This window comes from Salvia hispanica, chromosome 1 (genome assembly GCF_023119035.1).
Source record: "Salvia hispanica cultivar TCC Black 2014 chromosome 1, UniMelb_Shisp_WGS_1.0, whole genome shotgun sequence".
Lineage (NCBI taxonomy): Eukaryota > Viridiplantae > Streptophyta > Magnoliopsida > Lamiales > Lamiaceae > Salvia > Salvia hispanica.
In genome coordinates, this window is record NC_062965.1 from 34,823,837 (window position 1) to 34,836,048 (window position 12,212).

The 12,212-nt window shown below is 39.3% G+C and overlaps 1 protein-coding gene across 1 annotated transcript; it reads left to right on the top strand.

Annotated features, from left to right (window-relative positions):
• Positions 1-1,539: 1,539 nt before the first annotated feature.
• Positions 1,540-5,761, top strand: LOC125201200 (sorting nexin 2B-like). Its single transcript, XM_048099218.1, has 5 exons — positions 1,540-2,746; positions 2,922-3,131; positions 3,357-3,617; positions 5,066-5,152; positions 5,428-5,761. Exons 1-5 carry the CDS (start codon positions 1,670-1,672, stop codon positions 5,503-5,505), a joined length of 1,713 nt encoding a protein of 570 aa, XP_047955175.1. The 5' UTR covers positions 1,540-1,669; the 3' UTR covers positions 5,506-5,761.
• The last annotated feature ends 6,451 nt before the right edge of the window (positions 5,762-12,212 follow it).

Below are 12,212 nucleotides of genomic sequence, written 5' to 3' on the forward strand. Positions count from 1 at the left end.
CTTAGTCGTATATATATTAATATAACTATGATAATTCGTCAACTCAGTATATTAAACTCTTATATTGTATTTTAAAATTTCAGCTCCAACTTATTTATATTTCGAGTTTCATCACTAGTGTAACCCTCTTTTTGCTATTTTGATCTGAACGCTCGTTCTTAACTCCGAGCACAACATCCTCTAGTTCTTTGTTGATTCATCTTCCTTTGTAAAGCTTCAAAAAAGAGTTATTGTCGCATCTTAGAGGTGACATACTGTCATGTCATGACCCTTGTTCGTGGTCGAGGCAAGTCCTTCAACAAAGTTGGAATATGATGTGCGGCATCCATGGTTGCATCATATCATTTCCCCAGTCACAACAAACCATGAGCAACAACATCCAGTTCATCATTGCTTTATCAAGTGACCTACGACAAAGAAATCATGGTCCAGTCTTGATGATGATGATGGTTTTAGCAAAAACTTATTTTCCAATGTCCGTTATCCATGTCAATTCTAAGGGAGTTTACCAATATAGAAGGAGGGTCTTCAGGACCACATAGAATTCGTTCTCGAGAGCTAGATGACATTCGCATAATTCATCTACACAACATAAGCAATATAAATTAAAATAATTATATATATAAATCTATTTCACTAACTTTAACTTTACACACCACTTGAACCCAATTTCAATCAACTTCACTAGAGAAATCAACACCTTTTGCTAAAACACCAAATTCAATATATGTTCAACAAAATATAATTCAAACCATATGCATCAAGACACAATTCAACACATTACAGACTAGAAAAGTAAAACCACACATGAAAAAAAATTATATAAAATCAACCTAACTCAACCTACTATAATCATATACTACTATCATAAACTATCCAACGTTGTTAAACTATTAAAATTACACAAAATCGAGAATTTAATCTTATTTACTGCAACAAGAATAAACTAAATGATTATCAAAATTTCTCTAATATTGGTCGAAAATAATACATTCTTAACGAATAGGATAACTAACGCGTGGAAGAATGAGCCCAATTTGCAATCTTCTATCTCAAATCGAGGTAGAGAGAGGGCTAGGGTTTCGCGCAAATGATAGAAAGACAGGGTCTCGGTTCTGATTGCAGGGAGAAAATGATCCTAATTTATTTTTAAGGAAAACACGCTAACATGATCAGCGTGTTTCTGTTTTTATTTTTAAATTAAAACGCTAATACGAGTAGCGTTTCACGCTTCCATCTCTGATTTAAATTAAATTAAAACACTCCATGCACGTTAGCGTGTAGATAATAATAAAAACACGAACGTGGTTGATGTTTTTGCCCATATCTAAAATATAAAGAAAGGTAATTATAGAATGTACACTATGAAATCAACCAAAAACCGAATTTTTTCTTACTTATTTTCCAATCAAGATGAATAAAGGACAAAGTAGATCAATTGTAGATCAACTTAATAAAAATAAAAAATGTAACTCAATTTTATTACTCCATATATACATTTGTTTTTTTAAAATTATAGGAGTATAAATTACTGAACAAAATCTGGTGTTGATGCTGGTGGACGAAGATGAAGTGAAAACGAAGTTCATCACTCTTTCATCAGCTATTTGATTCAAATTCTCCCGCAATCTGATCAAATCCCCAAAATTGCAGATTCACTGAAAGAATCATGGGATCAGAGAAGAATCCTGAAGCAAATAATGGCGAAAAAGAAGAAGAACGACATCAATTTCTGCACCCCCTTTCCGCCGACGATAAATCGCAAACCCTAACCCTCCCCACCGACGGCGACAACACCTTCAATGGCAAACTCTCCACTTCCGATTCCTATTCGCACTATCGCAGTGCCATGACAACACTCTCCTCCTCCTCCTCCACCGATCAGCCTCTCTTCCCTCCGCCTTCTCCGGCCGTCTCGGATCCCCTTCTATTCCCCCCTCACAACCCCTCTCCTGATTCCCCATCCTACGCCGACGTCATGTTCGATCCCTTCCTCGACAGGCTACCGGAATCCAACGGCAACGGCGAGATCTCTGCCGCGGACGAGCTTTCTTCGCCGCTGTCTCAGTCGTCCAGCTCCGATTACCTCAGAATCAGCGTTTCCGATCCGCAGAAGGAGTCTGAGCCTTCGAATTCGATTGTTCCCGGTGGGAATACTTACATTAGCTATCTGATCACGACGAGCACCAACATTGCGGACTATGAGGAGTCAGATTTCAGCGTGCGGAGGCGGTTTAAGGACGTAGTCACGCTGTCAGATCGGCTGAGTGAGGCTTATAGGGGGTTCTTCATCCCGCCTCGGCCGGATAAGAGTTTGGTTGAGAGCCAGGTGATGCAGAAGCAGGATTTTGTGGAGCAGAGGAGAGTGGAGCTGGAGAAGTATTTGAAGAGGCTGGCGAGGCATCCGATGATCCGGAAGAGCGACGAGCTGAGGGTGTTTTTGACTGTGCATGGGAGAATGCCGCTGCCCACGAGCATTGACATGGCTTCGAGGATGCTTGATGGGGCTGTGAGGCTGCCGAAGCAGCTATTAGGGGAGTCGAGCAGCGTGATTGAGCCGCAAGATGTGGTGCATTCGGCTAAAGGTGGGAGGGATATGCTGAGGTTCTTTAAGGAATTCAAGCAATCTGTTGTAAATGATTGGGGCAACGCGAAGCCCTCTGTGGAGGAGGAAGATAAGGAGTTCTTAGAGAAAAAGATCAAGTTGAAGGACCTCGAGCAACACCTCACAAATGCGTCGAAGCAGGTTTAACTGCATCCAAGCCTGTATTTTTATTACAGTTATTGTGAAAATTAATATTTTTGGGGTCTAGGAGTTAAGTTTGAGAAAGTTGCACTTAGTTGCCGAAAGAGTTTTAGCTTAGGTTTGATTTTCATGTTCAACATTCATGTCTCCTGATTTTTGTATTATGAACTGGCAGGCAGAATCATTGGTTAAGGCACAACAAGAAATGGGGGAAATCATGGGAGAATTGGGATTGGCTTTTATTAAGTTAACCAAGTTTGAGAATGAGCAGACAGCATCAAATACCCAAAGAGTGAGGGCTTCTGACATGAAGAATGTAGCAACTGCAGCTGTTAAAGTGAGCAGATTGTATCGAGAATTAAATGCATACACTGTGAAGCATTTTGTAAGTGTCGACAAAGTTTCCCTTTCTCTTATCAAGTATCATTCCATTCTTGTTAAGGATGATTTTCCTGTTTTTGTTACTTATTTCTAATATTTCCATTTTGAGTTCCTTTTTTTCTTGGCTAAAGCTGTCCCACCAACAATATAAGAGTTAAATACCTTCCGATATTTTCCTGTAAAAATTATAATTTAGTTTTGAACTCTAATCTGTAATTCTGTATTGCAGGATTCATTGCATGAGCACATGGGAATGATGTTAGCTGTACAGAATGCGTTCACAGATCGTTCTAGTGCCTTACTGACAGTGCAAACTCTTATATCAGAATTGACTGCCTTGCATTCAAGAGCTGATAAGCTTGAAACTTCATCATCTAAAATTTTTGGTGGTGACAAGTCAAGGGTCCGCAAGTTGGAGGACATAAAAAATGCCATTAGGGCCACAGAGGATGCCAAAAGTTGTGCCATCAAAGAATATGAAAGGATTAAGGTATAAATTATTGGACTGTTTCCTGAAAATTTCCAAACTAGATTCATTGCTGTTTTTGGTATAGTGAACTTTTGTTGGTATATTATACTGTATTAAATTTTTATAGGGTGCCTATTTTCAGGTTTTTGTGTTGAATCACTTGTTTTTTGGAGTGGTAAACCTGATCTTGTGGTCCTGTACTTGAGCTTTCGTTTGTCTGTGTAGTTTACAATGGCCTAGCTTTTTGGATCTTCCTGTCTAATAGGTTTAGTTGGCAGCCATGTATTTTCCTGGTTTTCTCTACAAATATGGTGGTGCATCAAGTATCATTGGTATGGTATTATTATTTTGTTTTTAAAGGAATAATTTAATTATCTTACAGATTTGAATGAGAAAGAATTAGGAATCCTCTTTTTGACTCTGACATTCCACTGTAGTTGTTTATCCACTTGTCCAACTAGAGAATCTTTAAGAGAGACATCAGCTACTGGCTTATGCGTATTACCTGTTCCTTTTCGAGGGATAAATTATTTTGTTTAGGATTCAGTGCTGCTACACATGAAATATCTAACTTGGTATAGCATACTATCTTTATTTCAGAGCTCTTTTTTTATTTATTATGGAGACATTTGAGGTGTAGGATATGTTTGTACTTATCATATGGACTTTGATTGCAGAAGAAACTGTAGTTTCTGTCTGTTATGACTCTCTACTTTAGTTGTTTGCTTAGAGCTCCATTATTTTCTTTAACTGTGGTCATTTGCAGACTTGAAGTGTTCCCTATTTTCCTTCCTGTTAATCAGATAGCAAACTTGCATAAAATGTGAGATTTCATTGGATGTTTAATGTGATTTTGAAGGATGAGATGATACTTTGTAGATATTGTAAATCCTACATGAAAATCTGGTTTTAAGTTGTTCCCAGAAGTGCTTACTTTGGTGCTTCATTAGAGTATTTGTACTTGAGCAATATATCCTTGTGCTTATGGGTATTCTACGCTTATGCACTATCAAGAGATAGAGACCTGCAAAATGTTATGCTGAAGATATTCCAAATATTACATATTCTGAAAGCTTAGTAAATACAGGAATCAATTCTCTTTCATGTGCATTGACTTCTTGTGCATTATAGGTCTGAATTCCCCTGAGTCTCAAGAGTGATTGCAGTGTTCTACAACATTATAGTTTAATGCTGAGAACAATGCTAGCTGTTTGAACCGACTAATTCATTGTGAAGTGAAGTAATGGAGTATTAGTAGTTGGTTTATGTAGAATATGGGAAAGCAAACTCTTGGCCTGAATATTATTCCAGTTACATGATGTCTTCTTTTCCTGCTATCTTTCTATCTTGATGGTAGTTTTTTTCTAATTTTTGCGATAAATATTTGTTTCTCCTACCTAAATGTTAAGAAAGTGGGAAAGGGTAGCTTTTGTCTTCTTCCATTTAACTGCTCCAGGGTGTGATCACAGGAAAACAATCGGACTGAAATCCAAAGGCTTGATGAAGAAAGAAAGGCTGACTTCGTTAACATGCTGAAAGGATTTGTAAAAAATCAGGTAGTCTTCCTAGTGTGGCTTGATTTCTCTGCCTTTTAAAATGCATCATCTGAATAATACATGCGGCTTCCTGACATTTGGCAAGGTTGATGTTACGATTACTGAATGCCGATCTATAGATCATGTCTGGCAGGCAATTGAAACGACACTGACACAAGCTAAACACTTCTTGAAAATAGTTGTTCATGCATAGTCGAATCCAAAATGCATGATTCTTGAAAATGGATCTCTCAAGTCTCAACACGGAGGCTTAACTTTTCTCATGGTCGTTTCAGGTCGCATATAATGAGAAAATTGGAATCGAGTGGACTAAAGTGGCGGAGGAGACGAGCAGATACGCTGAGACCAGGTAGAGAACTTGTATATTACTCGATTCTTCTTTGACTTTTTTCGCTATGAGGTGTGAACTAGTAGCTTAAAGAGGACTGATGGTTCGTAATAAACATCATACATAAAGTAGTCTTAGTTTTATTTCTCCATTTGTTGGACGTTTTTCTGGTTTTAGAAGAGATGTTTGTACGTCCTCTTATGATATAGTGCAAAACAAGAATATCATTTGTTGGAGTCATTTCCAATTTTCGTGGTGTAAAAAAATTGGATGTTGATTTTTTTCCTATGCTTTAAATTTTAATTACAATAGTTAGTGAGAGGGACAACGTTTCTATCATCACCCATGTAAGTCAAAGCGATACCTTTTTTTATTTTTATGGGGTCGAGATTATTAAATATACAAAAATTATTGTTGGGGACTTTTTTTTCCTTTTAAACCTTATTATTTGAGCGACTATGCAAAATAAATAAATAAATGGCATGTCAAAGAGAGAATAGAAAGTAAACGGAAGACTTGCACCGTTTCATTCATGGATGGCGAAATTTTCAAGCGACGGTGCGACCTCGTCATATTTGTCTTATTGTGATATGGTTAACAATTTAACTGACATCTGTCTTATTATGCAATTCAATCATAAAAAAAGTAATCAATTTTAAGAGAAGAATGTGGCTCATTCTTTATGATGTGCTAACAATTGACTTTTGGGGTGTGGAGGTTGTTTGTTAGGTAACAGTTCATTGACTTGGTCTAAATGATCAGAAAACTATTGTGAATACGTGATGTTTAGTGGGGTCAAACTTTGTCTTATAATAGTTGGTAGGATCATTTTATTTTTATCGGTTTTGAAGATAATATTAGTGGACTTAGTCCACACTACAAATTCAAAAGTGAGAGCTTATTTCTCTTACGATAAATCTACTCGAGATCAATGCGCCATGTCACACTATTAAAAATACTATTGTTAAATAAAATTCAATTACTATTGTGTTAGTTTTGTTAAATAAATGCAATTACTCCATCCTCTCTAAAATTTTGTCACATTTTTCCTCCGTCTCTAAAATTTTGTCACATTTTTCCATTTTAGTCTGTTCCACAAAATCTGTCACATTTCATTTTTAACCATTTTTGTGTCGTGGACCCCACGTTCCACTAACTTATTCTCACTCACATTTTATTATAAAACCAATACTTTAAAAGTAGGACCCACATCCTATCAACTTTTTCAACACACTTTCCATTACATTTCTTAAAATCCGTGTCCGATCAAACTGTGACAAAATTTGGAGGACGGAGAGAGTACTATTTTGTCAGTTATACGTCGTTATAATTGGTGAAATCGTTTTAATTTAATGTAACAATACACAAAATTTAACGAGATAATTGTGTCATGTAAAAGTATCTTTATTTTGCTCATAAATGGAATCTGACCGTGAAAATTTGCAGTGCAGTCTGGCCGGTGCGTTGTTGGGTACTGAAAGGGACAATCCGGGACGTGATGGCAGTGCGAGACCAGGCTTGAGGTGTTGTCCCGCAGTGGCTGTGTTGCGAGGTGGGATCGAAACTGCACTACTAACTATTTTTTCTCTTTTATTTAAAAATTCATTTTTAAATATATATATTTATTCACTTTTTTCCTATTAATATATCACCATGCCATCACAATTCATCTTTATTTCTAAATTCTCTCTAAAATTTCATGGATCCCCACAAAGAAAATGATCGTTCCAATGGTGAGGATGATATTGTTCAGTTGATGTTAGAAGCTAATCGTATGGTGGAACTTGGAAGGATATGTGACAAATGGATGTTGTTCCAAGGCCTCGACAAACATGGATATGTGAATAAAATTTGTATAAAAGAATACTCCAAACACCAGTGATTTATCTCAGATGCTGTAGAGATTTTCAATTATGAATTCAAAATTAAATTCTATAAGCTAGATGTGCACGTTAACAAACAAATAAGAATTATAAAAATCATAAACCATGGCTACTAAAGGACTAATATTTATACCTTTGAAAAATATGTCGGTTGCTCGCACCTTTTTCTTGAGTTGGTTCCTTCGATTCAACCTTGGAACTTTAACTTATTTCAAACTTTCACTTAATACGTATTATTAGACAATTATATAATAGTTCTAGTTAAAGAGAGAAAGGAGAAAAGACAATGCAGATTTTTGTTTCAAAATAAGAGCTTTAGAGCATAATTACCCCGCTCCGGATCCAGATTCCAAGTTCTCTCCACATCATCATTCCCCTAATTTTCAAGGCCAGACCACAATTCCCATAACCCTGCAGGCTCCATCCAGACTCCAATTATTAAATTGCATTATTTACAACTACAAACTATTTTACGAGTAAAATAGAAAACGTTGACCAATTATAATACGCAAAAATTCATTCGTTCATTCGAAAATTAAAAATTACAAACATAGAAATTTAAAATTAAAAAAAATACATAAAAAAGCCAACCCATTAAAATTGAACAAGTACTTAAATACTCCCTCTGTCCCAAAGGATATGAAGTTTGGGTTCGACACGAGTTTTAATGCATTATTGACAAAATAAGAGAGAGATAGATAGAGAAAATTTTTTAAGTATTGTTAGTGGATAATGGGTCCCACCTTATTAGAGAAAAGAGAGTTTCTAAAATTAAAATTTTTATACTCTTTAGGGACGGACGAAAAAGGAAATAGTGCATACTCTTCATGACGAAGGGAGTACATAAAATTGAAATATAGCCCAGCCCACTAAATATGTTCAACTTAAAATTTTCTCCTTTCTCTTCTTCCCCTCCTCTCTTCCCACGCAGTTATCTTCTTCTCCTCTCTTTTTCATTTTCTTCCTCAACTTCCATTTCCGTCAACCACTCATCTCCTAAACTTGAGAATACAACAGATATGAAGGTACGTATGTTCAACAACACAACAAAATTCATTTTTTTTTAAAAAAATAAAAATAAAATTGAATTGCGGTCCGCCCCGAGAGTGTGCAACGCCGGCCCGGGCACGGCCTCGGGCCTCTCCTCCGTCCCCAGGCGTCCCTCCCCTCTAACGCGCAGGGCAGGACCCAGGTGCGATCCGGCCCGCCTGCATTATCGTTAACTTTTCTTTCACAAAATAAGAGCAAGAGCTTTTCTAGTGTAGCATAATTGAATTGGTAAAGCTATATAATACTCCCCTCCGTCGTACAATAGGAGTCACTCTTATTATGAGCACGAGTTTTAAGAAATGTATAGAATAGTAGATTGAAAAAGTTAGCGAAATATGAGACCCACTTTTTTTTATTAGTTTTATAATAAAATGTGAGTAAAGTAAGTTAGTGGAATTCGAGACCTATTTATCATTTAATATAAAAATAAAGTGTGACTCTTATTGTAGGATGAACAAAAATGACAAAGTGTGACTCTTTTATGAGACAAAGGAGTAATAAATAAACAACGCGTAAAACATGATTTCTAGTACTCCATCCGTCCCAGATAATTTGAGACACTTTGACCCGGCACGGGTTTTAAGAAATCTAATGGAAAGTGAGTTGAAAAAGTTGGTGGGATGTAGGTCCTACTTTTAAAGTATTAGTTTTATAATAAAATGTGAGTAGGAATGAGTTAGTGGAATATGAGGTCCACTACCAAAAATGATAAAAGTGAAGTGGGACGGACCGAAATGGAATACTGAGACAAATTATCTGGGACGGAGATAGTACTATATAATTCTAACAGTACGTGTATGAGAATGTGAAGAAATTGCCGCAAGCCTCGTGTCCAAGATTATTACGACGATGATCCCCAAGTGTGATCTAGTTGTGTCTAGGCGTCATGAGCAAATAGTTGTTTATGCGAATTGATAACAAGTTGATAAGGCCTTATGAATAATACTCCCTCCGTTCTATAAAAATATGTGCACTTTTTATTTTCGTTCGTCCCATACAAATATAGACAATGGGTATGGTACAGAAATAAGAAAAAAATTGGTAAAGTAAAAAAGATGAGAAGAATGGTAGTTAAAGTAGTGTTAGTGGAGGTGAAATCTACATTATTAAATTGATATATAACTTTCTAAAAATGGAATGCACATATTATTATGGGACGAGCGAAAATGAAAAATGCACATATTTTTATGGGACGAAGTATTAATTTAATAATGTACCCTTCTCTCTTACTTTACCATACCATTCTTCTCTTCTCTCTTACTTTACGAATTATGTCTTCATTCTCTTGTCAGAGCATCCGCTGCACCACTTGTTTTAACTTGAGTTTTCTCTCTCTAACTTTTTGTTTCAAGAGCATCATCGAGCGATGGATCATGCGGGTGGTAGCGGTAGCGGTAGTGGTGGGGATCCTGAGGAGTACGAGGAACGGAGGATGAACGAGGCCATGGAGGCCTACATGAACCGCGGGATGGAGCGGTACATGCGTATGGTGGAACGGCAGCAATGACGATACTCTCGCCCTCCACGAGTTAGCTCCACCACCGAGCGGTGATTGATCGGGATCACGTAGCCATTGCACATGTGGCGGAGGCAGCATGGGGACTACTTTGCAGAGTACCCGCGGTTTCCCGCCAACATGTTCGGCGGCGTTTTAGGGAATGCGCGGGGAGTTGTTTATGCGCATCGTTAGGGCATTGGAGCGTGTCCCGATATATGTGTTTCAAGCTTCAGGCACGATGCGGTTGCTGATCCAGGCCTCCGACCCACCCTTATCCAAAAGTGCACTGGCCCGGCAATCGGGCGGTTGGCTGCGGAGCGCGGCGGACATGTGGGATGAGCCACACTCCACATCGGTGAGTCGTATCGGCCTGAAATGTACGAAGGAGTTCTGTGGGGGCGTGATCAGCCGTTTTCGGTGAGCGGTACCTTCGAAGCCCTACTCCCGAAGATTGTCAGGGTGAGTACGAGATGCACGGGGAGAAGCATGGGTTCCCCGGGATGTTAGGCGGCATAGATTGTATGCATTGGGAGTGGAAGAACTGTCCGACTGCTTGGAAGGGGGCCTACACGGCTACAAGTTCAGAGAACCCCACGATAATCCTCGAGGCCGTAGCTGAGCTGGACTGTGGATCGGCATGCGTATTTTGGGGTAGCCGGGTGGTGCGACCTCGTCTGAGGCACCGTCTCCCTCTTCCAGCGAAGTGCCCGAGGGCGTCGGTCCCGGCCGTCTCATTAAAATGTGCCCTGACCTTAGGCATGATATGGGCTACTACTTAGCGCGGATGGGATATACCTCGGTGGCGGTCTTTGAAGACGATCCGACAAACAAGTGATGAAAAAGAGCCTACTTTGCGCACCACGGGAGTGGCGCGCAAGGGCGTGGAGCGCGCATTTGGTGTCTCCGTCTCGATGGGCGGCAATCGTGGCCCACGCGTTTGTGGGATGTCGGATGCGTTTCCGAGATAATGTACGCCGCATTATCACGCACAACATGATCGTCGAAGACGAAGGCGTACAAGCCCGACTAGTTGGGTCGTGCTGATGAAGCCGGTCCAAGCCATGGAACGGCCACCCCTAGTGTACGGGTCCTCTCGATGAAGCCGACCGACTCGGAATTACCAGCATCGCCAAGTGGATGCTCATATTCAACTCAAAAGGATATAATTGAAGAGTTGTGGGCACGGAGGACACGACGATAGTTTTTTTCTTTATTATGCATGTACTTTTTTTTATCTATGTAACTTTTTTAAATGCAATTAATGAATTTTCCATACACGTGTCTAAATTTAATTCAGTATTTTAATCGTAATTTTAATTGTAAATGTAGTATATTTGAATTGTTTTTATTGCGGTGGCCTTATGGTGCCTAAATCTAAGTGATTGGTTTTAGTGTTGCGACGTGGCGAGGAGAGAATGTTTGTTATTGGCCTACCGACCATTGCGGATGCTCTCATATCCATTGTCTATATTTTAATGGGATGGATGGAGTAATATTTAAACATTAAAATAATACTTTAGAGCGATGAAGCCATAATAAACGAACTAAATGAAGTTAAACATTTAATAATAAAATAAAAAAAAATAAGTGAGCATTAAATGTACTATCATTGAATTTTATCACCAAAAAGGAGGAAATGCCAAAAATGACATCACCACACCTGTCTGCTTCGCCACAATCAAACTCTCTTTTACGTTACTTTTACTTTTTTTTTTCAGAAATTCATCCCTTTCTCCTCTTTTCCGTTCAATTTAATTTCCTTTTTTCTCTCCGACTCCCAAAAACCGCTCCCCACCACCACTTTGCGTCGTGTCCCCATCTCTCTTTCTTTCTCTGAATTTCCCCATTCCAAATTTTCGCCTCCTTTTGTTTTTTGTTTCGGTGATTAGGGGCGGGATCATCGCATCGGGGACAGGCTTTCGTCCCGGGAAAAGGGGGAAAAAGGTGAGGGGCTCATACCGTCGCACGCCACATCGCCAAAACCCCCGGCCACACCGACACCATGACCGACGACATTTTGAAGATTTTCTCCAGCTTCGACGGTAGGCTGCGCGAGAAATTGGGGGAAGCTCTCCGACGACGGAAGGAACAAATCCTCGATGCAATCGACCACCAGATCACCAACATCTCCTCCGACCGCCCGATTTGGTCTGCCGGGGCGATCCCGGCGCCTTCCTCGATTGGTCGACCCTTGATCGCCGCCGTGCGCGTTGGGCGCCTAGCGGACGATAAGAAGATTCTGCCTGCCTCGACCGCGCCGAGGATCTACTCCAGCATCGATGTTCCGCCTCGGGGGGAGTT

Excerpts from the sequence above, each read along its gene's own strand:
- LOC125201200 (XM_048099218.1), top strand. The coding sequence starts at position 1,670 with ATGGGATCAGAGAAGAATCCTGAAGCAAATAATGGCGAAAAAGAAGAA. Across the intron at positions 2,747-2,921 it reads TCACAAATGCGTCGAAGCAG|GCAGAATCATTGGTTAAGGC; the intron begins GTTTAACTGCAT and ends ATGAACTGGCAG. Across the intron at positions 3,132-3,356 it reads CATACACTGTGAAGCATTTT|GATTCATTGCATGAGCACAT; the intron begins GTAAGTGTCGAC and ends TCTGTATTGCAG.